The 26,760-nt window shown below is 41.9% G+C and overlaps 1 protein-coding gene across 3 annotated transcripts in view; it reads left to right on the top strand.

Moving 5' to 3' along the window:
- Positions 1 to 26,760, top strand: part of nlgn2b (neuroligin 2b) — a 128,542-nt gene that overhangs the window by 54,023 nt on the left and 47,759 nt on the right. For all 3 annotated transcript variants that reach the window (XM_051684383.1, XM_051684382.1, XM_051684381.1), the window contains exon 2: positions 5,440 to 6,149. In XM_051684383.1, the coding sequence (XP_051540343.1) occupies positions 5,663 to 6,149 (487 nt within the window). In that variant the 5' untranslated portion in view covers positions 5,440 to 5,662. The remainder of the gene's footprint in view (positions 1 to 5,439; positions 6,150 to 26,760) is intronic.

Below are 26,760 nucleotides of genomic sequence, written 5' to 3'. Positions count from 1 at the left end.
TAGCATACAATTACTTTTCTATAAAGTCTCCAGATCAGCAGAACACAGCAATTTGTTCTGGGCCTGTAAGGTGGGATGGCTTCCTTCTTGATTTTGTCAATGTTGATCCTGAACATTGCTGTTGGGACTACAATTGTCACTTTAAAGCAGTAATACAGCCCTCATAGTGTCCAGACTACTCTCACAACACTCAGACTCCCACACACATTGGCATTCTGTTCTTGAGAAGTCTGCCTACATTTTTCAAAGTTTTCATGGCTTGTGTCTGTTGGCAGTCAAACCTTTATTTTCTGTCCTTAAAACTCCATCTGACAATCTCTTTGAAAAACGTGGTTATCTTGTTCTTACCCTTGTACAACATGCGCCTGCAGAATTCCAAAGATTTATTTGCAGAATTTAAACACCCATCCATCTTTCATAAAGTTCTTTACACTTAACACCTATTGCTTGTTCATTTATTAAACAAAATTTTGGCTAATATCTGAGAATGTTTTCAGCTTCCAATAAGAGTGTAGTACTTTCAGCTCTGATTAAAGCAATAAGCCACTTGAGTCTGTGTGTTACAGTGATTTTACAAGTAAGGGGGTTTTAGGTACTTCACTTTGCGTTGTGCCACAGTTTTGCATTTATAGTTATTTTGCAGTAGCTTCTAAAGTGGCTCATTCAAACTAATTTTAGAGTCAGAACTATCCATTTTACAATAAAGCAATAAATCATGAGAAGCCATGTGTTACAGTGATTTTACCACTTGTAATAGGTGTTCTAAAGTGTAATGCAAAGCCTTGAGTGGCCGAATACTTTTATAAAACTGCAACAACTGTAATATGATACAGTAAATGACACTAATGCTCAATAAAAATTTCAATTTAATAACGAGAGAGGTTTTATTACCTCTTAATAATAGTTGGAATAAACAATTCTTCCACCAAGTAATATAGTTTACTATCCTAGCTGTAGGAGTTTGCAGTTGCTGCTAGACTTGCCACGTTATCATAATTTCCACACTGGTGCGGTGTTCACGTTCAAAACGACCAACACCGGTATCACTGCTGGTTGAACGCTAAGTGGTACTATGCATGGGGTCATTTTCGTTAAGCAATAGCCAACACAATAATGCAAGGCAGATTGACTTTGAACATTATTTTTTATTTATTTAAACTAAAAATGAAAATGAAACTGAAAAAATGAAGTGCAATTAAAATGTGTGTTGTTCAACTTTTTGAAAGATGGCTTTTCAACAGTTGTGAAGGACAACATCTCTTTGGCAACGAACCTACTTCATCTGTGCATTCTCTCCATCATGGGCTACCGGTCGGGTATTTTGTTGGGCAAATACATCACTTATTGTGGGTTGTTGTGGGTTTAATGTTGGTGGTTTATTACCTTTCATCCCAGGACCCAGTTTAGCTGCTTCGGAAGGGTAATGACTTTGAATGTGTGTGAATAAATTTGTTTTATTCCCTCCTAGGGCTGGGTGATATGCAAGAAATATGTTCATTGTATTTTATATATATAATATATCACAATATCCAATTACAATTAAATTCATTTATTTAAAAAATGAAAAACTTAAACCAAAGACATTTCTAAATTCAAACTGCACTTCAAATGAAATGAAACAGCAATTAAAATAATGAAGTGGCCAAAAAAAAAAAAAAGAATCAAGTATAACCACATTTCCATTTACCGTCACGCAAGTATCCGTCTATGACAACAGCTGTAAAATTACTTATACAAATTAAGATCTGAAAACAATTATAAATGTAAACATAATAATTATACTGATGAAAATAATCACTGAAATATAAATCATGGTTTGAGGTGAACGTGTTTTTGTATTATTTTATGATTTAATCACAGATGTATAGGCTATATATAAAGTGACTTTGTAGAGTTGCGCTCACAACTAACTGCTCTGTGGAAATAAAGCAAACTGAACTCAGAGCACCTCCTGAACTGAGATGATCTGAGGTCATTTGCAGCATTCTCATAGACGATACTATTCTTGCAGTACATTTTCAGAAGACTGAAACAAAGAAAGAGTAAGAACCCTTTACAACGTGTGTTCCATGAGACTGCACGCCTCCGAACAAACAGCGTGTCAGACATGCACATAGATGGCTTTTCTTTCATCTGTTCTTAAAAATATAATAAAGTGTGTTTCTTCAAGCACGCGTCTGTGTTTCTAACAGCATTTCTTTTGTCATTCCGAATCCGAGACGTCTTACAGTTACCCACCGTGCACATTATATTTGCTACCTGCAATTAATTGTCTTCTGTCAGTGCACGCACTTTGCTGCCTGAGTAATTTAATACGTTGGTAAAGGACATCTGACTTTCAATGCATTATTTAGGTTCATTTATCATGGGTCGCAAACTCTTCAGTAGGCAACTATTCTTTATTTAAGGCTATTCTATTCGTTAGGCTATTGTATTGATATTGGAAGTTCCGTTCATAATGTTTCCCCCTTTTACCCGGTATAAAATTTCACACCAATGTTATCCCTTGTACTGAGTAAAACCGATAACACTGTACACTGTGGCAACCCTAGTCGCCGCATTAATAATCAACTTTCTCCAAAACACAGAAGTGCCATCAGATTCTTACCTGAAGCCTGTTTTCATTTTCTGGTCTCCAGTGTTTTTTCTTGAATCAGCGTTTGTTCTTGGTGGATAATGTGATGTTTTGTGTATTATATTTGCAAAAGTTGTGAAAAAAATAAAAAAGTGCAGCTCCATAGTGCAGATACATTACAGAGTAGCAATGGATGTCTTTTGACAGTGCCTGACCTATCAAAGTTTAAGGAGTGGGTAAATGACTATGGCCTGAGGTTAGTTACATTAGCTTTTCCGCTATCAGGAGATTGTCAGCCAGGGCTAATAGCCTCGGACCTCGAGCCGAGAGACCAAAATCGCTCTGGATTCCCACCATCGGGCCAAAAGCCCCACAGCGTTGTTTTAAAACCCACCCTTAATACACCTCCCTGGTGCAAATGTCACACACCCCGCACATGTCACAAGACAAACAAAATATGCATGTTATCTAGTTATCTAGAATATCAAGTTTATATTGTATGTAAATGTTAGTTAGCTAGCAAGATATGTAACCATTGACAACTCATCGACTTTAAATGCCATGGTGTCCCAAGTGGTCTCTACAATGACAGCGGTACGATGTCCCAGCAGACCGTCTATGATCTCGAACCATAGAAAGTTCTTCCTTTGGGCACCTCTTTGTCCATTGTGTGTCTTAGTGCATTTGAAATGTGTTCGCAATTTTTTTCGCTGAGATGCAGGTGTGTGATTTCACACAAACATTTCGGCACCCTGAGATGTACAAAGTTAGCAATAAACATTCACTTTTATTAAATGATATTGATCAATCAGTCAAAGTTCCTACATTACAAGATTTTAAAGCTTGTTTAACAAACGTTTGCACAGACAGGTGTACAAAACACGGTAAATTAAACTCTCTTTTGATGATCATGCACCTGTAGCACAAATGCTAGCGTAGCATCATTGTTTTTCAGTTGGATTGCTAGGAGACGTCTCTGGTGACAGTCAAACCCTTGTTATGCTAACAGGAGCATTGCAGTTTTGTTTTTTTAAATGTCATTTGCCAAGCATCTGGCAATGGAATTCCTTTATGGTCGGAGATTGGAGATTTCAAGTAGGAATATCCCACATCCGACTTGAATGAAATGCAGCATGTATATCTTGCTAAACTCTGCCTTTGACATTGACCCCACCTCAATCCCCAGTTGGACTTCTTTTGCCCAAGGGTAATTGGCAGGCCAAAGGCCATTGTCCCGAAGAAGCCCAGAGGAGGCACGATTAAGCCCCAAATGTGACAGTGAGAACACAACTTGCCCTGGCACACACTAGCATGCCCTCATTTGGCCCGACATTTGAAACGTGGCTATTGATATCATTAACTACAAGTTATGACAGTCAACAACTGCAAAACTTAAGCCTGAACTCCTTTTTACTCCAACTAACGCTTATGGTGTTGTTCACTGGAATGCTCGTTTAATAGTTTTTACATTGCTTCTTATGGAGACCAGAACCAGAAAACAGTCCAGCGGCAATCAGAATCATCATGGCGGCACCTAGTGGTTGATCAGGGATACTGTGGATAGAATGTGCTCTTACAGGTTTGGTTTATAGTCATTTTAAAATGCTTTCGAAGACAGCTCGTCCAATCAGAATTTAGAGTCAGAACTATCCATTTTTTTAAATACATTTTATCATATTTAAATTCATGCCACAGAATTCTGCATATTTCTCCCCCACAATCAGTGCACAATCACACACACAAAAAAAAAGTGTGCAGGTTCTGCATGGACCTACTCATAATTACATTTTATGAGCCTAAATACATTGTCTCTTTCATTGTGAAGTAATTTGCCTGCATTTCACTGCAGTTACATACTGCATGGAGTGTCTGTCATTAGACTGTGATTTTACATACAATTCATTACAATGCCTCTAGCATGCATTCATATTTAAGCACATATACATGCTGTTCACTGTAGATTTGCATTTATTTGTCATTCTGTCAGTAGCTTCCGGGACCAATCCCATAAGACATCATCATTCCTGAATCACTGATTCCCATCTCTCTGCCTGATTGTGAAATTAAACAAAAAAAAAGTGTCTTATTACAAAGTCAATTATACATCTGCCTGTCTCTGTACAGCCATTCCCCATTCATAACATCTCTTTGCGCCAAAATGGCGGTAAACGCTAGTCCTTGACTTCAATGTTTTCTTGTAGATCATTATGTCATGTGGTTAAATCCCGCCTGTAGCTGTATGTCTTTAGCGCAGCGGAGAGGGGGTTGGGGGTGACTGTGTCATAGTCTACTGTCAGCTGCAGACAGTTATTACGCCCAGATGCCCGCATCTACTCTAGCGAGATTAAAACTAGCACAGCTAAGTCAAGTGGAACGGAGGAGAGGCAGGAACCAAGAATCTAGAGCAACATCGTGTTGGGGGGAACTCAAAATGAACACAATTGGTGCTGTCATCTTCTCTGAGGGAGTCAATTAAGCAGCACACTCAGTGTTTCACACCTCCCGGTTCTCAAGCGCGAACACTTGTTGCTGTGATAACTCTCTACGATGTAACAGGGCACTGGAGAGAACAACCCATGGTCCAGATATGCATCTGTAATTATGTGCCTTAGAGAATACCTCAAGACCTCAGGGATAGAGGAAGTACATATTTTCGCCAAAGATGTTAAACAAACATTAAGAGAAAGATTATGCGCAGTGGAAAAAATGCTATTTAATTAGATTCATGTTTCACATGTTTGTGGTGATATGATTTTTAAACCTGAGGCAATACTGTAATTACCTTTTATTGTGTTTAGTAGAGTTGCTGTGCATGTTTTACTGTCAGCAGTTAATGATATCTGTCTCTCTCTCTCTTTCTGCAGGGAACTTACGTGCAGATCGCAATAGAACGCATGTTGCCGAAACATCAGCATGAAGGTCAACAACGATAAGTGAGGACCAACACGGCATCTCTTCTGCAAATCCCACACATTTCCTCACTATACCCCAACTCCGGCACATCTGGGCGGCCTAGACACTCTTTTACCCCTCATCTGTTTAATTTCTGTCACCCATCACTGGGGCAGCACTCACCCCAGCCGAAGCATGTCATCAGTGGTCCTGGCGCGATCACGGCGGGAATCGGCCTGCTCCTGCCCACGCCGCATATCTGAAACTTGTCTGGTGTGGCTGCTGGGATTGGCGCTGCGCCTGGCACTCTCGTCATGCCAACGGGCAGACCTCAACGCCGTCAAACACCCCATGGTCACCACAGGCTACGGGAAGCTCCGGGGCATTCGCAAGGAGTTAAACAATGAGATTCTGGGCCCGGTCGAGCAGTACTTGGGCGTTCCCTACGCCACCCCGCCAGTGGGCGAGAGACGATTCCAGCCCCCGGAGGCACCAGGCTCCTGGCAGGAGATCCGTAATGCAACCCAGTTTGCACCGGTGTGCCCCCAAAACATCCACGGTGTGCTGCCAGAGATCATGCTTCCTGTATGGTTCACCGACAACCTGGATGCAGCTGCAGCATATGTACAGAACCAGAGTGAAGACTGCCTTTACCTCAACATCTACGTTCCCACAGAGGACGGTAAGTTTTACACACAAATAGAAACATACATTCATTTTTGGTGCCTTTATGTTTATTCATATTCATTCTCAATCACCTAAAACCCTGGAGAAATAACCAGCTTAGACCAACATAGATAAACATGGTTTGGTGCTAATCTAGCTGGTGGACCTGCTTTTCACCTGCAAAGAATGCTGGTCAACCAGCATGATCTTTCTTGTGAAGCTGGTTGACAAAGAAGGTCTGGTTGGTGACCAGCGGTGCTGGTCTTTTCAGCAGGGAAGGTCACAAACATATTTTTCACATACAAACACACAATAGCATACTGAGATACCACCCAGTTCTGGTGAGTGATGGGAAACTAATTTCCTGTATCCATCTTGTGTGACTTTGTCCTTCTCCAAGGCTTACTGTAGAAATGTGAGACAGAAAGAGTTAATGGAGCTTAAGAGAAAGGATTCTACCAAATTTACAACCAGTACACCTCCAAATAGGACATTTTCTCATGTAATCTGTTCTCCAGTTAGCCTTGGGGTCCTTCTTTTTTTTCCTCTACACAATGAACTAATCTGTTGCTCCTGATCATATGCAGGGTTTACTTATATTAGATGCATTTAGTGCATACAAAACAGTTTTTTTTTCAAGAGCTAAAACAGTAAGAACTCCTGTGAATGTATGAGATATTTAACATGCTCTAGACTGTGATTGTTATGAAAACTGCTCGGGTAACAATATAAGCATGTGCTAAAGTCTCTGATAAATGGGCCTCACTGCGGTTTGTAAATGGGTTGTGCAGAGACTGCTGGGTAATGTCTTACTGTGCCAGCTCTCAGAATGGGTTGTCATAGTCGGGGGAATGTGGCAGGCCATGTGTGTGAGTATGTTTCTTCCGGAGATGAAAGCTCTTTAACGATGAAACCATACAGTATACACAGGAGGTCTAATACTAACAGCACTTTTGCTTTATAGCTACTCTGTGTACGCTGAGTCTGTTAACATGTCTGTTTGTCCCTTATAGCAAAATAATAAATATATCTTCCTTAATTTGTAGATACATATTCAGCAAATGCTATACAGTGGAGTTGGATGATTCAATTCATGTGTATCTCCTCCTTAGTGGGATGTGTATCTTTTTTACTTATTGAGTAACAGCTAAAAAAAAGGCACTTTTGAAGTAATTTTAAATTAAAGTCTACTCTGCGCATATTAAACTTAAAAAACATCCAAAGTTCCATCTGCACATAGGTCAAAAAGAATCATACAGTATTCTTTGAACACAAATATTTTTTTTTTCCCTAATAAGAAATAATGAGCAAATCTGGGACACCCAGAAAAAATTGTTTTAATTAAGAGGATGAATTGTATATACACACAAACGGAATCTGAATGTGTTTTGTTTGTGTGTAATATTATACATGCAGTGAAATGCCATCTTTTTTAACTTTCCCTCCTAACAGTGCAGTAGATCCAGACTCTGCATAGCAGGATTGGGAGTACTGTAGTTACAGTAACTAAAAGTAGCAACGCTACTAACTTAATAAAAATAAAAAAATTCTTAGTATATATATATATATATATATATATATATATATATATATATATATATATATATATATATATATATATATGTATGTATATATATATATATACTGTATACTGTATATTCTTTAAATAGCTCCAGTGTAGCTACTTTTTGTAGTAGTTAGTATAACTACTAAGAGTAGCCTGACTGTAGTTTATCTACTTTAAGTTATGTGTGGCTTCCTCAACACACCTGCATACAGACAAAAATGCCTATTTAAAGTATGCCAGCTCTGACCTGACTCAATCCTTAGTATCAGAATGAAATGCCATATCAGAACCACTTTAAACTTTGCTGTTGTCATGACAACCAGTGCATGTCTTGTTGTCTGTTGGCTAGATTTGAGAATCAACACTTGAGGTGTTTACTCCCTGACTTTGCAATGGATAATAAACATAAAAATACTTAGTACACACAAATATTAAATAGTAAAATAGTCAATTTTAATTAGACTGCACTTTTTTATATACTTTTCGGTACTAAAATAAATATAGTGAATTTATAACATTTACTAGTAATTTATAATTTCTCGTCTTTTTCTCTGATTTATTTTTCACTTAATGCAATGCATTTTGTGATTGTCACTGCAAAGGATACATGCTATCTTAGAATTTCGCATTAGGAGCGTTCATATGCTGTCTTAAAATACTGCCTAAGCAGCTCACACAGTTTTTGCCCATTGTTTCCCATGACTGTGATTCCTGTTTAAATACATTTATGGTTTAACGGCCACTTCCCACTTAAATTCTGTGCCAGTACCACCTTTTGCAGTGTAAAGATGGGACACAAAATACACATACAAATCCTGTTTGCTCACCACCATCCAGAGAAACATTGTCTCCACAGCACTGAGTAATACATCTGACAGTGTTATGGAGGTGTACATGCTCTCCATACTCATTGCATCCAGTGTTTATGTGTGACTAGCACTGCTGCGTTGCTGGTGAGCCTTATCAAAGAATCGTCCATAAGCACACCAACTGATGGTGATTCCTACACAGTGACTGTGCTGCAGCTCAGTCACAGGTTTGTGAGGGATTTAATGGATCTGGAATTGGCTCCATCAGTTTAGCATTTGGTGGATATTTAGTGTGGGACTTTTGGACATGTTAATGGAGAAGATGCGAGTTTAGTTTACAGCCAAAGGATTAGAACAAACTGTAATTATCTTATCTCTCTAGCTCTCTATCTCTCTCTCAGTCTGCTTCTCACTTACACAAGTTATTGAAGCTAATCAGAGAGGCTTCGACTGACAAGCATCTATTGCACCACTAATTACCTCCTATTTTAGAACATAAAGGTGCTCCGTCTGCCTATAAGTTTGAAATTGGACTAACTGAACAAATCTGCCACTGTGAGTTTAGTCATTCCAAAGATTAATAGCTGATTGTAAATTTGAGCGCTATGTTTGGAGTTTAACGAAAGACATTTGTTAAGGAGTCGTAATCGCCATGTAGAACACACAGACATTTTTATTTATAACATATTTTGAATTCTTATTGCAGTGCTTGAAAGGCAGCACTGTATTGATGTTCCTCAAACATTCAATTTTTAGTTTTTTACTTTTTTATACTTTATATATACTGTATACATTAAAGAAATATCACACCAGCAAGAGTGCTGTATGGCCCTACATCAGCACGGCTGTGATTCGTGCGCAGACACGAGGCCGCAGGCTGAGTGCCACAGGTAATCACAGCTGTGTTGATTTAGGGCCATACAGCACAACTGCCCAGTCGTGGCCACTCCCTAAAAAAGAAGGGGGATTATCCAACTGGGCCGCCAGGTCTAGTCGGGGGGTGTCCCTCCCAAGGGGAAGACACTGCGGAGACCACACATCGCCCAAAGAGAGGGGGGGATATTTAAGTGGATGAATACGTCACATGGTCTTTCCGACCATGTGGAGAGTCTTCAAGGTAGATCCTACCCAACGGGGGAGGAGTTACTACAAACATGGAGACTGGGGCAGAGGGGCTCTACCCAAGGAAGACGCAGTTTGCCAACAGGGAAACGAATTAGCGGAAGATATATATTGCATGGGGTTAGCCTTACAGGGAACCACCACATGCGGAGCACCTACCTCAGAACAGGACTCTTAGTTAGCACTTGTACTGGGCTGGCAGTGAGTCTCTCCGAAAACTCGGCTGCCACAGGGCTCGGAGGAAGTCAACCAGGGAACAAAGCTTGTGAACACTACTGGGAATTAATGGTGCATGTCTTCAGCTCAAATGGAGGTGGAAGGTGCTATGTGCAAGCGATACACCCGGCCGGCTATCCCGGGCTTATCCGCTTGTATTGTGTGCCACTACCTGGGACGAAACCGGTTCCACCCGGAGGTTGTAGAACCTTGCAAAGGTGTTGGGTGTTGCCTAGCCTGCTGCTCTGCAAATGTCTGTTAGAGAGGCACCCCTGGCCAGGGCCCAGGAAGCCGCTACACCCCTGGTAGAATGGGCTCGTAGCCCTACCAGGGGCTGCATGTCCTGGGCGTGATATGCCATAGTTATGGCATCAATGAGCCAGTGGGCGATCCTCTGCTTGCAGACAAAGAGCTGCTCAGAGATCCTAAAGCTCTGCATGCGATCCAAATAGATGCGTAAAGCGCGCACCGGACACAGCTACGACAGGGCTGGGTCTGCCACCTCCTGGGGCAGCACTTGCAGGTTCACCACCTGGTCCCTAAAAGGGGTCGTGGGAACCTTGGGCACATAGCCCGGTCGGGGTCTCAGGATCACGTGAGAGTAGCCCGGACTGAACTCCAGGTATGTTTTGCTGACAGAGAATGCTTGCAGGTCTCCTAACCTCTTGATGGAAGTGAGCACGGTCAGGAGGGCAGTCTTCAAGGAGAGTGCCTTAAGCTCGGCTGACTGCAAAATCTCAAAGGGGGCTCTCTGTAGACCCTGAAGAACAACAGAGAGGTCCCATGAGGGAACGAGGCGTGGTCTGGAGGGATTCAGCCTCCTGGCGCCTCTTAGAAACCTGATGATCAGGTCGTGCTTCCCTAAGGACTTACCGTCGACTGCATCGTGGTGTGCTGCTATGGCGGCAACGTACACCTTCAAGGTGGAAGGGGACAGCCTCCCTTCCAACCTCTCCTGCAGGAAGGAAAGCACTGATCCAACTGCACATCTCTGGGGGTCTTCCCATCGGGAAGAACACCACTTAGCGAACAGACGCCACTTAAAGGCAGGCGCCTCGTAGAGGGAGCCCTAGCCTGAGTGATCGTGTCTACCACCGCAGGTGGTAGACCGCTTTGGTCTTCCACGTCCCATCCAGGGGCCAGACATGGAGATTCCAGAGGTCTGGTTGCGGGTGCCAGATGGTGCCCCGTCCCTGAGAATGAAGGTCCTTCCTCAGGGGAATTCGCCGGGGGGGGGCTGTCGCGAGGAGCTTGAGGTCCGAGAACCACGTCTGGGTGGGCCAGTAGGGTGCTACCAGGACGACCTGCTCCTCATCCTCCCTGACCTTGAATAGGCTCACTGGGGAAAACGCATATTTGTGCAGGCCAGGGGGCCAGCTGTGTACCAGCGCATCTATGCCGAGGGGGGCCTCGGTGAGGGCGTACCAGAGCGGGCAGTGGGAGGATTCTTGGGAGGCGAACAGGTCCACCTGTGCCCGTCCGAATCGACTCCAAATCAGCTGGACCACCTGAGGGTGGAGTTGCCACTCTCCCCTGAGGGTAACCTGCCATGACAGCACGTCCGCTGTAGTGTTGAGGTTGCCGGGGATGTGAGTGGCTCGCAGCGACTTGAAGTGCTGCTGACTCCAGAGGAGGAGACGGCGGGCGAGTTGTGACATACAACGAGAGCGTAGACCGCCATGGCAGTTGACATATGCTACCGTTACCGTGTTGTCTGTCCGAACTAACACGTGATTGCCCTGGATCAACGGCCGAAACCTCCACAGGGCGAGCAGAATTGCCAACAACTCGAGACAGTTGATGTGCCAATGTAGTCGCGGGCCCGTCCACAGGCGTACCTGTTGCAAACAGCTCCCCAGCCCGTTTTGGAGGCGTCCGTCGTGACCATGATGCGCCTGGAGACCAGTTCAAGGGGAACACCTGCCCGTAGAAATGAGAGGTCGGTCCGGGACTCGAGTCTGAAGCCAGTGCTGAAGCGGTCTCATATGCATCAACCCGAGCGGGGTGGCTACCGCTGAGGATGCCATATGCCCCAGGAGCCTCTGAAAAAGTTTCAGTGGAACCGCTGTTTTCTGTTTGAACGCCTTCAAACAGGCCAGCACCGACTGGGCGCGCTCGTTCGTAAGGCGAGTCCAGCTCCAAACCGAGAAAAGAGATACTCTGAACCAAGAGGAGCTTGCTCTTTTCCCAGTTGACCCGAAGCCCTAGTCGGCTGAGGTGTGAGAGCACCAAGTCCCTGTGTGCGCACAACATGTCCCGAGAGTGAGCTAGGATTAGCCAGTCATCGAGAGTTGAGAATGCGAATGCCCACCTCCCTTAACGGGGCAAGGGCTGCCTCTGCGACCTTCGTGAAGACGCGAGTAGACAGGGACAGGCCGAAGGGGAGGACTTTGTACTGATACGCCTGACACTCGAATGCAAACCACAGGAAGGGTCTGTGTCGAGGAAGGATCGAGACGTGGAAGTACACGTCCTTCAGGTCTACCGCCGCGAACCAATCTTGATGTTGGACGCTCGCCAGAATGTGTTTTTGTGTCAGCATCTTGAACGGGAGTCTGTGTAAGGCCCGGTTCAGTACTCGCAGGTCCAAGATTGGCTGCAACCCACCGCCTTTTTTCGGTATGATGAAGTAGGGGCTGTATAACCCCTTCTTCATCTCGGCCAGAGGGACAGGTTCTATCATGCCCTTCCGTAAGAGGGTAGCGATCTCCGCACGCAAGGTAGCAGCGTTTTCGTCCTTGACCAAGGTGAAGTGGATACCGCTGAACTTGGGCAGGCGCCTGGTGAACTGAATCGCGTAGCTGAGTCGGACGGTCCGGATCAGCCATCGCGATGGATTGGAAAGCGCAAGCCACGCATCCAAGTTCCGCGCAAGGGGACAATGTCGTCGGACGTACCGGCAGGTGGGGCCTCGTGACGGGGCAGAGCTCAAAGTGCCACACCACGTTGTGGCCGTACTGAGTCTAGGGACATCGAAGCACTTATCTGGCTCCTTGTGACCACCCCTGGAACAGCCTGGGACGGGGGAGGAAGAGGCCTGTCCTCGTAACCCGTGGAGACTGCCACATCGGGGGCGGCTGTGTGCCACAGCTGGGCGCTCAGGGGCGGGAAGACCACCGCTGGAGCGCCAATCCTGCAAGGAAAAACCCGTGGACGGTAGTCATGATGACGATCGTGCACACCGGGTATGTGACCCAGGGAGGAAGGAAACCGCTCTTTTTCTGAACTGTTGGGTACAGCAGCCACTTGCGCATGCGGCAAAATCAAACAAAAAGGCAACCCTCCACTGGGGGATGGAGTGGTCTTCTTATCAGCTCCAGGTGAGTGGGTTTCTTTGTCCCTGGGTCGCCCGTCTCAGGGGTGCTTTGACGACCTCCGTGAGTTCTTAGCTGTCGACTGTGAGACGGGTGGCATCTGTTTCCTGGGGTGGGCTCCACGCCGGGGCCGGGCTGAAGGGGCGGGCTGTGGCGGAGCCGGTGCAGTCACTGCAGGGGGGCGCCCTTGACGATGAGCAGACGGGGTGCGGGATCTTGAGCTGCGCCGGGGCAGGATTTGCCGGATAACCTCCATCTGCTGCTTCACCGCCGAGAACTGCTGGGCAAAGTCCTCGACGGTGTCGCCGAATAGGCCAGCCTGGGAAATGGGGGCAGCAAGAAACTGTGTCTTGTCGGCCTCACCCATCTCGACCAGGTTGAGTCAAAGGTAGCGCTCCTGGACCACTAGTTTTACGAAAGCAAGCCGCGACTGCAACGTTGCCATGGTCATGTTCTTGCAATAAGAACATGAACCATCCACAAACGCTGCCTCCATGTGGGTCGGAATTCTTGTCAAATACACCCTATTTTCTCTGTATAAAAAGAGCCGTCTGAGCAGGGTTCTTCCCTGAGTATTTCGTGGTAACCCGTGCGCAAGAGTAATTCATTATAGAAACTGTTCTATCCTCCACCTTGAATATTAATATCTCCTCACAACGTGAAATCTTTGGTAAAAGGTAAGCGCCTTGAGTATGTTTTTGATTACTCCGTCTGTTGTGTCTCTAGCTGTGATATGTCTTAAAACTGTTAGTTTAACTGTATTACCCAGCAGTAGAAGTGTTATAGTAATCCGATCGTTCATGAAATGAGAGACAATGCTGATGGTTTAAGAGAAACCGCTCACTGACTGACATGTGCTGAGTCAATGCACATCAAACTAAACTGGCTCATAACACAAAAAAATTTTTCTTTTGTCGCCACCTCCTGGCTAAAACCTTTAATGTCACAGGGAAAAATGAAGAGACACATGTAGCTCTTTTACACATCTGCATTGCTCTTACACTATAGTTTAGAATGGTATGAAAACAAGAGGAGAGATACAAACAGTGAAACGTCCGAGTGCTGATGTTCTGAGACATCAGTACTCATGGAACATGTCTCGTCCAATCAGATTCGAGCCCCAGAACTAACTGTTGTTTATTGACCTTATGCGCCAGAGAAACTAGCGCATGAAAATTTTGTCTTGGAACTTCTGTTCTAGCAGTTCTATATACTGTAGATATCTATGGTGTTGATGTCAAAGTGTAATTAGCTAACGAAATGGATTTACAGGTTAAAGAGTTGTCAAAAGCTATCATGAATATTTTAAAGTGTTCAGGGGATGTCATAACCACTGGAAGCAGACCGGGGAGATTTTAAAACAAGAGTACTTCATTCATAAATACACAAGATCCTACCTTCAAGCTGTGGACGTGCTGATATTCTTCTGTGCTGTAACTCCGAGAGACAACACAAAGTCATTAAAAATATCTCTGTAAGACACCTCTGACCATCTTCTCATGTCATTCACCCATGGCGTTATAGTTAAGGTGAGCAGATTTTTTAAACGTTAAACAGGGACGGGGGAGAGGTGACTATATTTATACACACACACACACACATACATACACGTGAAAGTGTATGTTTTATTTTATATTCCGTTTACAACAATTTTAATTGATTTATACAATTGTAATTTTATTTAATGTTGAACTTTTATGTGTAATAATATGAGCTGTCACTGTTGGAAATATCATATCAACTACACATTTTAACACAAATTATGAACAAGTTAAAACCTAAAAACTAAGCAGAATTACACGTACAGTATAACAATTAAACGCATGTATTATGAAAAAGTGCAGTGTGTCACAGCTGTCCGAATGTGATCTGCCAGGTCCAATTGACCTCCGTGGGTGTGGTAAAAACAAGCATTTAGAGTGACAGAAAAAACACTTCACAAGCATTTTCACGTAGTAAAGGGGTGCTGTAAACTCACACCATCAACTCTTGGTGAAAAATACTTTAAGTGCTTCCACACATAATCCATTTTGATCGACTATTCTCAGTAGCCTCAATACAAACAAGAAGTTAGATGACAAGGAGCGTGGAAAAGGGACGGGGCTGAATAAGGTGAATACAGGCGTTCCATGAGTACTGATGTCTCAGAACACTCCACTTGTGTTCATGCCATTCTAAACTAAAGAGTAAGAGCAGTGCAGATGTGTAAAAAGCTAGATTGTCTCTTTACATATATTTTGTGACATCGCAGATTATAGCCAGCAGGTGGCGACAAAAGAACATTTTTTGTGTGTAAATGAGCCAGCTGAGGTGGCGTGAGTCAGCGCTGTTAGTCAGTCAGTCAGTATTTTCATTCATCGGCACTCCGTGATTTCTCAGATTACTACTGCACTACTAAAGCTGGGAAATAGCTTTAAACAGCTTGAAACAAACAACTTCAGTATTAAGGTTCATCACAGCTGAGAGACACAATAGACTGATTAATTACACAAACTCAAGGCGCTTACATCTTACTGGAGTTTCCACATTGGAGAGGACATACTGTTCAATTGCGGTTTCTATAGTGAATGACTCAATAGGGAGGAATACCCCCACTTGGATGGCTATTTTTCCACAGAGAAAATAGGATGCATTTGATCAAAATTACATTACCTAAAGAAAAGCTGATTAACACACTACAGCATCTCTGCTTGGGAGTGGCAAGAGACGCAGGTAAACGCACATGGTCAGTCTCTCTCTCTTCATGCTCAAATGCACAGGTTTTCCTCATTTTTTAAATTTTATTTGCTTCTTCATTGAATTGTTGTATATAAGCAATATCACACTCGCAATTGTGCTATATGGACCTAAATCAGCAGTGCTGTGATTCGGCAGTAGGCATGATGTAAGGCTATATTGCACTCTTGCTCGTGTGATATTGCTTATATAAACAGATCTGGAAAAAATTGAGACCACTGCAAAATTATCAGTTTCTCTGGATTTACTATTTATAGGTATGTGTTTGAGTAAAATGAAAATTTTTGTTTTATTCTATAAAGTACTGACAACATTTCTGACTAATTCCAAATAAAAATATTGTCATTAAGAGCATTTATTTACAGAAAATGACAATTGGTCAAAATAAAAAAGATGCAGTGTTTTCAGACCTCGAATAATGCAAAGAAAACAAGTTAATATTCATTTTTAAACAACACAATACTAATGTTTTAACTTAGGAAGAGTTCAGCAATAAATATTTGGTGGAATAACCCTGATTTTCAATCACATTTTTCATGCATCTTGGCATGCTCTCTACCAGTCTTTCAAATTGCTTTTGGGTGAATTTATGCCACACCATTCACAGTCAAACTGTTATGTTTCTAAATTAAATTGCAATTGGTCTTCTTTTATGCATTTATTTGCATACTTAATTGTTATTGGTCTTTTTTTTTCTTACCTCTGTTTAACCAGACGTCATTACGTGTTGATTCTTGTGCAAAGCCAAAAAAACAAAAAAAAAACAAGATATGCAGTGAGTGTCATAAGAACAGCAACAGCAGCTCTGATGCAGCATTTCATTCATGCAAAGTAACTCACGCTCTTCTCTTCATTTAAGGCTGTGCTCCAAACAAAATATCCCTTTAATAAAATCAATAAGGTGCACAGCTAAACAAAAGGAGGGTAACTGTTCAATAGTAATTTGAAGCTTTGCAACGTTATATAAATGTAGATTCAGTTACTAGTGCTGTGAACATAAATAAATAAATAACCAGTCGGTCGACACTGCAAAAGAACTATGGTGTCGACTACTTTTGATGCAAGAACAAACCTCAAACAAATGCTGCTATTTCTGCCATCCCAGCAGCCCTTGATCAGGTGAAAATTGGATCAGGATTCTTCCGCGGGGTGAATGAGAGATATAGAAAGAGAAATAGAGAGACATTAAGGGAGAAAGTGAGAGTGTGTGTGTGCATGCATGTGTGTGTGCAAATACTCCTATGTCTATTTCCTTCTCATGCCCTTCTTAATTGGCACAAATATGTAAGGTCAGCTCTTTTCCATGAATACAAAGGCAAAGGTTTCTGGTGCGGGCTGCTGTGAGTCTGATGATAAGGCTGAGTGTGATAGAGCTGTTGAATTATGGCCCACGCTGATCAATATTTAATCAATGAAGCGCCTGATTGATGACCCGACCATGACACATACACACATACAGTACACACACACACTGATCATGTTCTTCACTGCCCATTTTTACCATACAAGTATCACTAATATCACTATAATGCAGAGTCTTTTAAGAAACATGAGCTGAGCGTGCAAAATATCTACATAAAAAATCATTAATTAAAATAAACTGTGCTCTTGAATTAAAATCATAAATTAATACAAATAAACTGGCCAATTCACACAGCAGTCACATATAGACATATAGATTTCTGATTATAATAATGTCAAGAAATTGTTTGTATATACAATTAGTCTAATTAATCAGGTTTTCATTTGAAACTAAAAAACTTGAAAGATAAAAACAAATGAGATCTATTTTGTATCTCAATTGTTTCTCAATGAAATAATAAATAAATAAATAAATAAATTTGAGCCTAAAATTGTGTTACCTTCTTTTCAGAGACTTCTCATATGCAAAAAGACCCTATAGTCTAAAACATATCTCAAACGGAGCTCAGATTTTCCAACTACACCAAGTAATCCAAAGTCATAGATTTCAACATGACCTCAAACATTTCTCATTAAATTCTACCAAAACCAAATAATCTGGACTATGCTATCCACATTCATTTTATAGCTCTATACTCATACAGTATGTCAACATCTGTCTCATTTGTTTTTATCTGTATTTCTATTTCTATAAGTTTTAAGGAGAAACATCCAAGACAATGTTTAAATTTACATAAGACATTTCTGAGAACTCAGTCTACTGAGCTATAAAAGAGTAACCTACATTTCCATTCATTCCTCTTATGTTGTAATCTGGAAGTTCCCATTAAATGCGATTTTAGTTTTTTTTTTATATGATTTGTTATGATAGCTGTGGATCATCCAACGTCACCACTCTGATGAACTGTGAACTCATTGCATGCTGTTCACCAACAAACACAGTTTCACAACAGAGCAGCTGTTCAGAAGAGCCAAACACACACTGCCAAACACTTCTTAATCCAGAATGCTGCATTCACAAAGCGAAAATGAGAGAGGCATGATTTACTGTCATTTACGTTCATTTTTTGCACTACATAGAGCCTCGTTGAATTGTGTGTTTATGTATTCAAAAGAGGTGTTGGGATCGAATGTGTTTGTATTTGTCTAGTCAGTGGAATGTTTTGAACTTGAGCCCAGGGCAGATCAGATATCAGTTATATTGATGTGTTTTGCCGCAACCATGTTGTGTGAGGTGGTTTTAGAGCTGTGACACCGTCCACCTCCCCACAGAGCATGACAGCTGGACAACCACATCTACAACATCTGCAATGCAACATACATACACACACTCACACATCCACACAAACACACAACCCAATAAGAGCCATATATATTCACTTAAATCCACATTATCTTAATAATGTCATGTAGGCTGACACTTACACATACACATAGTCATTCCTTACTCGGCCAAGGGTTGTAATCAGCAGTATGGATCATGACAAACCCCTGCAGGCAAATCTAACATTATGCTGTCTCCTTATTTCTCTCTCTCTAGCTCCCATATTTTGCATCCCCCATAATTGCAGAGCAGTTAAGCTGCTTAAGACTCATTTGTCTTGCTGTTTTGTGTTTTACCCATTCAAATTGAAATAAAACAACTCGATTTTTTAAATTTCGGAAGAAAATTTGAATGGTGCTTGTGTAACGGGAGCCAGCGGGTACATTATAGCTGTGCGGTATGTGTACTGTAGCCTTTAGCCTCCTCATTAGCGTGCCCGCCTCCCATGCTGGAGACGCCGGTTTGAATCCCACCCGGAGCGGGTCGAGCAGGACCGGTTACAGTGGTCCCGTGACCCGAATGGGAGTGATGTTTAGGGAGGTGAGTGTAACGGGAGCAAGCTGGTACTTGATAGCTGTGCGATATGTGTAAACCTCACTCCCCTGGCCTCAAGAGGCATACTAGCGACTGACACTAGGGGCGTAGCCTTTAGCCTCCTCATTAGCATGCGCCTGCCTTGCTGGAAACACCGGTTTGAATACCGTTCGGAGCGGGTCGAGCAGGACTGGTTACAGTGGTGCCGTGACCCGGATAGGAGTGAGGTTTAGGTGGGTGAGTGTAACGGGAGCCAGCTGGTACGTTATAGCTCTGCGGTATGCGTAAACCTCAATTCCCTGGCCTCAAGAGGTGCACTAGTGATTGACACTAGAGGCTGTATCCTTTAGCCTCATCGCTAGCATGCCCACCTCCCATGCCCGATCGAATCCCGGTTCGAATCCCACCCGGAGCGGGTTGAGTTATACTTGCTCGTGCAATATTTGCCACAATTATGGTAGGGTGTTTTTGGTGGTTGCCAGGGCATTGCTATGCAGTCGATAAAGTGTTCTAGGTATTATTTAATGTATTAAAAAATACATAAAGTGGTTTCTAAGACCCCGTTTACACTTGGTATTAAGATGCATCTTGGATGATCCAATCACATGTGGTCAGGTTAGACAAATCACTGTTTACACCTAGCCACTTAAATGCGTCTCCTGTGACCACTTGCGATCGGATTTGGAGGGGAGGGACTCTGTTTCATGACGACACACATCAGTCATTATATCAGTGTGTTACTGCATGATAATAAACCACAACAATGTCAGAAAAAACAATGAAAGCAAAATGCCATGCTGTTTCTCTTAGATACAGCTGAAATTTTATCTAAGCACAAAATCAACATTTCGAGCAAAATTGCCTGTTATTTTAGTGGATCATCTGTATTAACATGAGCGGCATTAACATGAGCAGCAGAATAATAAGTGCCTGTGCATATTGATATCAGACACACTGAAGAAGATCTATGAAGTTCTCATGCTTGTGTATATGTGCTTTTTTAATTTTTCCATTCACATAGTTATTTCCTTTTAATCCTCTTGTAACCGGCAAAGTTTAAACTCTTGTTTTAGCGCAGTGGTTGATTGACAGGCGAGGGGTGGTGCTTCGCTGCTGCGGGGACACATTCAGGATGGATTCGCTTTTACACATCAAATGTGATGCGGTTACATGCGTTTTTGACCACATTCATATGTGGTTTTTGTATTTCGATCACAAAAAGTTTAAGACCCCATTTACCTGTATTTAGTGCTGACAACATGTGATCCGATCACCAAAAACATATTTTAATATCAGGTGGAAACGGGGTCTAAGGTGTCCTGGATGGCTGCCATGGTGTTGCTAGGGTGTTCTGTGTGTTTGCTAGGTGGTTGTTTACTGGCACAAGTCAAAAGAGCCCACATCCAAGTGACATTCTTAGCTTGATCTCATGAAAATGACATGACTTTGGCAGCGTTTTTGCTAAATTATATTACGTGGTTCCTTATTTTTGCAGCAGTTCAGAGGTGAAATGTCCACCGTGTGGCGCTAAAAGCAAGTTAAATGTTCCCCCAAACAGATGAGGTTTTTAAGGCTAAAGCTCCATTGAGTTTTAAATCAACAAAACCTACCTCCATACCCTGAACCCTAAATCTAACCGATAGTGTAATAAAAAGCAAATGTGTGGTGAAAAATGCAACTTCTGAAGCTAGCACGTCATTGCTTCTATGACAGATTCTGCTCACGTGTTGACTCGCGTGCTCTTCAAAACTCATACCCCATTCATACCAACGCTCTATCAGTTGAGCTACTCTGCAGTTTGATCATGCTCGAACAAGCTTGTATACTGTATGTAGTTGGTTATGTAATGCAAAGTTAAAATGCATTTTACATTAGTCATGCACTATAGCAGGGGTCGGCAACCTAAGGCACACGTGCCAGCATTGGCATGCGGAGGGGAAATCACTGGCATGCCAGCAATGGCGAGAGAGGAGTAGACTATTTTATTTATATAAATTCCGCACCTGCATTCCGATCTACATCTTGATGTAATCCTTCTTCATGATCAAGCATGCAAGCCATTCGCATCACGAGCCAGCAGCGCTTCATGTGAGTAAATGCGCCCGCTTTGCTTCGGTCAGGCTGCGTGGATGACAGCCTACATTCCGTGTTTCATTTGTTTCTTTTTTGCTTTCAGAACAACACGTGGTGTAATAAGGAAAACACCATTTATTTATTTATTTGTTGTTGATTTTTAGCATCTCACCTCAATTCAGATGGCAGAGGACGAATATCAGTTGCCTCTGCGTCTGAGACGTCAGTCTGCACATCTTATCACATGGCTTGTTGAGCGCGTTACCGCAGAGACATAGCGTGTGTGGAGGCTTCATGCTATTCTCCGCGGCATCCACGCACAACTCACCACGTGCCCCATCAAGAGCGAGAACCACATTATAGCAACCACAAGGAGGTTACCCCATGTGACTCTACCCTCCCTAGCAACCGGGCCAATTTGGTTGCTTAGGAGACCTGGCTAGAGTCACTCAGCATGCCCTGGATTTGAACTTGCGACTCCAGGTGTGGTAGGTATTACTCGCTGATCTACCCAGGTCCCTGGAAAACACCACTATTAATCCTTGAGATTTCCAACCAAGCATAAAGGTACACCCTCCTTAAACCATGGTCACACTTAAAATGACATTAAATGATTAAAAGAAAAAACATAAACCCACATTGTGTCTATATTTGAGTCTATACAAAATATAAATTAAACCTGGAAATAAAGTTTTAGGATTTTGCAGGTGCAATTCACCAAAAAGGGCTAAATAGTTGATCGGCTTGTGATGCGCGAATGGCTTGCGAGCGTAGCGCGAGTCTCATCACACTTTAATAGTGATCAGTCTGCCATTCAGCTGATGAAAACACGCTGCGTGATCATGAAGAAGGATTACATCAAGGTGTAGATTGGAATGCAAGATCTTATAAATAAAATTGCCTTCTACTCTCTCGCTGTTGCTTGCGTGCTAGTTTACATGATTACAATGACATAACATAAGAAATATTTAAGATTCCACACAATTTCGTGATCAGTAATCAAATAAGCAAATTTGTGACATTAACTGTGTTAACTCATTTTGTACAAAAGGACAGGTTTTCTTTCATTAAAGCACTTAAGATGCTCTTTGAAAATTCACATGCAGGATCATGATTATATCATACAGTAGCGGTTTTAACCACCACGCAAACCACGCAATTGCATGGGGCCCCGGACATCAGTAGGAAAGCTCACCAAAAACCGCTTGAGTGGTGACATGTTGTTTTGGGTACACGTGCAGAACGAATACGCTGTTGTCAGCGCTCTCAGAGCGGTTCACGTTTTTAAGTCAGTTTTTCAAGTAGGATTTTGTGTTTGGGTTTGTAATTTATGAACAAATATACAGTCCTTCCGAACTTGTTTCACCCACACATTCTCACTCATATATACGCACGAACGGATGAGTTAGGGGCCGTTCACACCGAACGTATTTTTGCGTGCGTCTGCTCTGTTTTTCCACTTGATGAACATCCATACTTGCTGCACCATGTCTCGCTATTTCTTCAGTGTCTCACGCAGGACTAGCATATTTTTAGACACTGTGTCAAGTTAAAAATAACTTCAGGTCTCAAAAACGCATGTCAAGACACCTGCGTTCTGTTTCATTCGTAGTTCCGCATCTTGATTGTTTTTAGCGCAGGTGTCACAAAGATTTAACATTCTGAACAAGTTCAGGTTGCAAAGAGGTAACTGTAACCATGTTTAAAATTTTTCCAGATTGTTCTGCACCAAGCAAATTTCAGCGCTTTATAAACGGCAATGTTTTATTCTGCTGTTGTGTGCTGAGGGGGGCCACCGTGCCTTGTATGTTTACTGTTACAGTAATGCTACGAATGTTGCCTACAATGCTTACATAAAATACTGCCTTTTGCAATATGAACAATACACTGCAGCCTCCAGGTGAAAAAGTAAATAAGATAGAATATATTAATAAGACAGAAATATTTATTGTATACAACAAATACTCAAGAGTTATAAAAATAATACTGTATCATATTATACTGACAAACTGGACAATAATAAATAATTGTTGGGTTATAATAATAAATGACAACTGAATTCCAAAATGTTAGTGAGTGAAGTAGTAGGTTTTGCACACCTGGTTCATTAAAAAATAAAAGGTTTTGTAAAAATATGTGTATTGCTTTTTTTTTTTATCACTGTATTGTGGAAAAACTGGAAAACATGTATTAATTATCTTTAACTAGATTTTTATTTCATTAAACATTTTGAATGTACTTGGCTATTTAAAATTATACTTTAAAATCAATTTTATGTAATTGTTTAAACAAACATTTTAGAAAGTTGAAAGTCGGGTTGCTTGGGGCCTCAGAAATTGTAAACAAGCCCCTGTTATAATAATCATCAGGTTTTGCACAAAATTTTCACTCAAACTGTTATGCTCATAATATCATTTATAATGAAAAATAAATGACTAAATCAGAAAAATGCAAAATAGAAACATTTTCACAAGTGGACTAATACACAGCCATTTACCAGCAAAATAAAAAATGGCACTCCATGTCAAAAAGGTTACCAACCCCTGCACTTCAGTAAAAGTGTTTTGATGTCATTAAGATAGCATTGTGTGAGAAACAGGGTGAAAAGTAAAGGCCCAGGTATACTTCATTTTTGCATGTTCCAGATCGGCTCACACCTGGATGACCGTGTTGCCTTTGTGAGTATACTCTTCTGACCGCGAGCAAATAAAAACATGTTTGACGCATGCCCACTACAACTTCTTTGTGATACTTTTAGTAGAGTCAATGGCCGGCGCATGCGCCGACGATGCACACAGACGATGCCTGCGTCTGCATCAAGTCGTGCGGACTGGATTATGATGAAATTTATGTCACGCATATTGTGCGCGGAGCAATGAGAAATGCAGACACGGCAAATATACTTTGGCCTTAGGTGTTTATGAACTGAGAATCTGCCGTTTTACTCGTGATTTGTGTGAAAGTGAAAAAAAGTCATTGTTGGTGTAGCGCCTCTAGTGTTCATTTCATCAGGAAGATGCCGGGATAAGTAAAACAAGAAATAATTTTGCAAAAATGTAGGTTTAATAACGTGATTTTATGAGACCATGCTGGACATTCTGGTCCCTAGATATGGCTCAGGTTTCTCTTTCAATGTAACTCTGGCATTTTTTCACCTGTTTTATCATTTGTCAGGCAAAATTTTTAAATCTGATCACTTAGAAAAGTAATAGCACATCTCTCCTTAACAAGCTGCACAATCTGAGATATTATTCATGTCTGTAGCACAAATGGTGCTGGGCGAGTTATTGGCTGAAGTTTAACACTTGGCATTAGTAGTTTATTCAAATCCCTAACTGCAAGTATGAGCAATTGTAATAGTGATACTTACCTTTGCAAGCACCACTAAAACATGCCCTCTTTCACAATAAATGATCTGTTAGAGTGAACAGCTTTACATGAAGCGCGCACACACATATCTTTGAAATCCAGCTGTGCTCTGCATAGGAAAGCAACTGTGTTTGAGTCTAGCCGGCTATGTTAGCCCTCCGCCACAGTTCTGTCTCAGCTAAACACCCAGGATCCTTCAATTTTAATACTGATTCGACAAGCGTTTATCGTCCATACGCTTTATTAAAAGCTATATTTCAGAGCACAGCATGATCCTGGACACACAGAGTTCAACAAAGAGAGAGAGAGAGAGAGAGCGAACAAGAGACAGATAGAGCACGACAGGAGAGAGAGAGGGAGATGACACTAGTTTGAGTGGGAGCAGCTGTGAGATTGCTAGCAGTAACTGAAGGTTTATGTCATGGAGACATGGACAGTCCTCTTCTCACTCAGCCCACAGGCGCTGAACGGCAAAAAAACACATCTCCACACACACACTCACATACGCTTGTGCTAGATGACCTCATTTACTCAGAGCTCTTGGAGACGATTACAACAGTGTTTCGCCCCTCTACAAAAATTTCACTGAAAAAACTGCCATTACATCATGTCACTTGAGGCTGCTCTCACCTCCTTCCTGGGTGACTTTTAAAAAACAACATGAAATGGCATTTGCAGTGCATTTAACCTCCGTAATGTGATGTATTTTAGAGTGAAGTGGGAAATAATGTTGGGCCGGGCATGATTGTATCTATAAATATTTGATTGGTTCATGTAAAGTGGGCTGTGATTGGTTAACATTATCTTTCTCATTTCCCATTCCCATTTTTTTTAATATTATTGGTCCAAAATCCCACTCCAAATAGCTGTACATTAAACATCAAATATCTTTTTGTGGGTAGCAGTTTCGCTTTCACTGTGAACAAGCAAATTACTTGTCACGAGAATCTTGTCGCATAGTGTATAGAGTCATTATAAAACAGAAAGCAAGAAACTGCTATAGATATAGTTTTTATGTCTTATATGTCTGTAATATGTCTAGAGTCTGTCATTTTTAATGGAGGGGAGATATGATGAGCACGACATCAGCCCTTCAAGGCAGATTGCTTTCATGTATTATTTTTCTAGGTCTGCTCCCTCTGCAGACAGAGAGAGAGGAAGAGAGATAATAAAAGCAGAAAGAGAGACAGAAAGAGTATACTGAAGACATCTCTACAAGGTAAGACTGTCAGGGAGGACAAACCTGCTGGTTACACTGGGATGGTGTTCTGCTGGGTATCCTGCCACGCGTTGCTGTCAAAAAACACCAAGTGCACACTCTCTCACACACAATCTTTCTCACATACCTCAGAAAGAAAGTGTTTACTGCACAAACCATTCAGCGGCTCAACATACACTTAAATGTGCCACCGTCTCTCAGACTATGAGTAATGCCTTGCACTAAGACCCTACTTTCTTCTTTCTGACTGTCACAGGCTATGTACCACCTAAGACTTAACCCATTTAAGTTCCTCCATTTTAAGTCTTCATCAGGGGCATCATGATGACGGGACATTTTAAGGACCTTTTTTAGAATTAGATTTATAGTGACAGAAAAGTGGGGGAGAGAGAGGAGAGAACAGGATCGGGATATGACCCAGGTTAGATTTGAACACGAATTCCATTGAGCTCTTTTATTTGTCATGGGCAAATGTGCTACCTTCTGTTTCACAGCTCCAACCTACAATAATTGTGCAACTTCATTATCAACAATGTTGGAGAGTAATTAACTAAAAGTAGTGACACTACTAACTTAACTAGCGTTAGTAGTGTTAGTATCACAAAATACTACATGTAACATATTGCATTGCAGATGCAGCAATGGAGCCGAGGGAGGAATCAAATGTTTTGTTGGGAAGTCCAAATCATTTAACTGAATCAGTTTTTTGGACAGTTCATAAATGTGGATGTGGATGTGGATCTTGTTTTTATTTTATTAATTAATGAATGCAAAACAAAAAACAAAAAAAATATATATAAAAAAATTATATAACGTAAGCTAAATGTGCACACACCTTGTGCAGTAAATTATCCAATATTTAGAGCAGTTAGGTAGTCAACAATGCTTTAGAAGAATGGCAGAGCAAACTGTGTCATCAAAG

The sequence above is a fragment of the Myxocyprinus asiaticus genome, chromosome 42, assembly GCF_019703515.2.
Source record: "Myxocyprinus asiaticus isolate MX2 ecotype Aquarium Trade chromosome 42, UBuf_Myxa_2, whole genome shotgun sequence".
Taxonomy (NCBI): Eukaryota; Metazoa; Chordata; class Actinopteri; order Cypriniformes; family Catostomidae; genus Myxocyprinus; species Myxocyprinus asiaticus.
The sequence above is the reverse complement of the archived record's forward strand: the minus strand, read 5'-3'. Positions and strand labels throughout refer to the sequence as shown.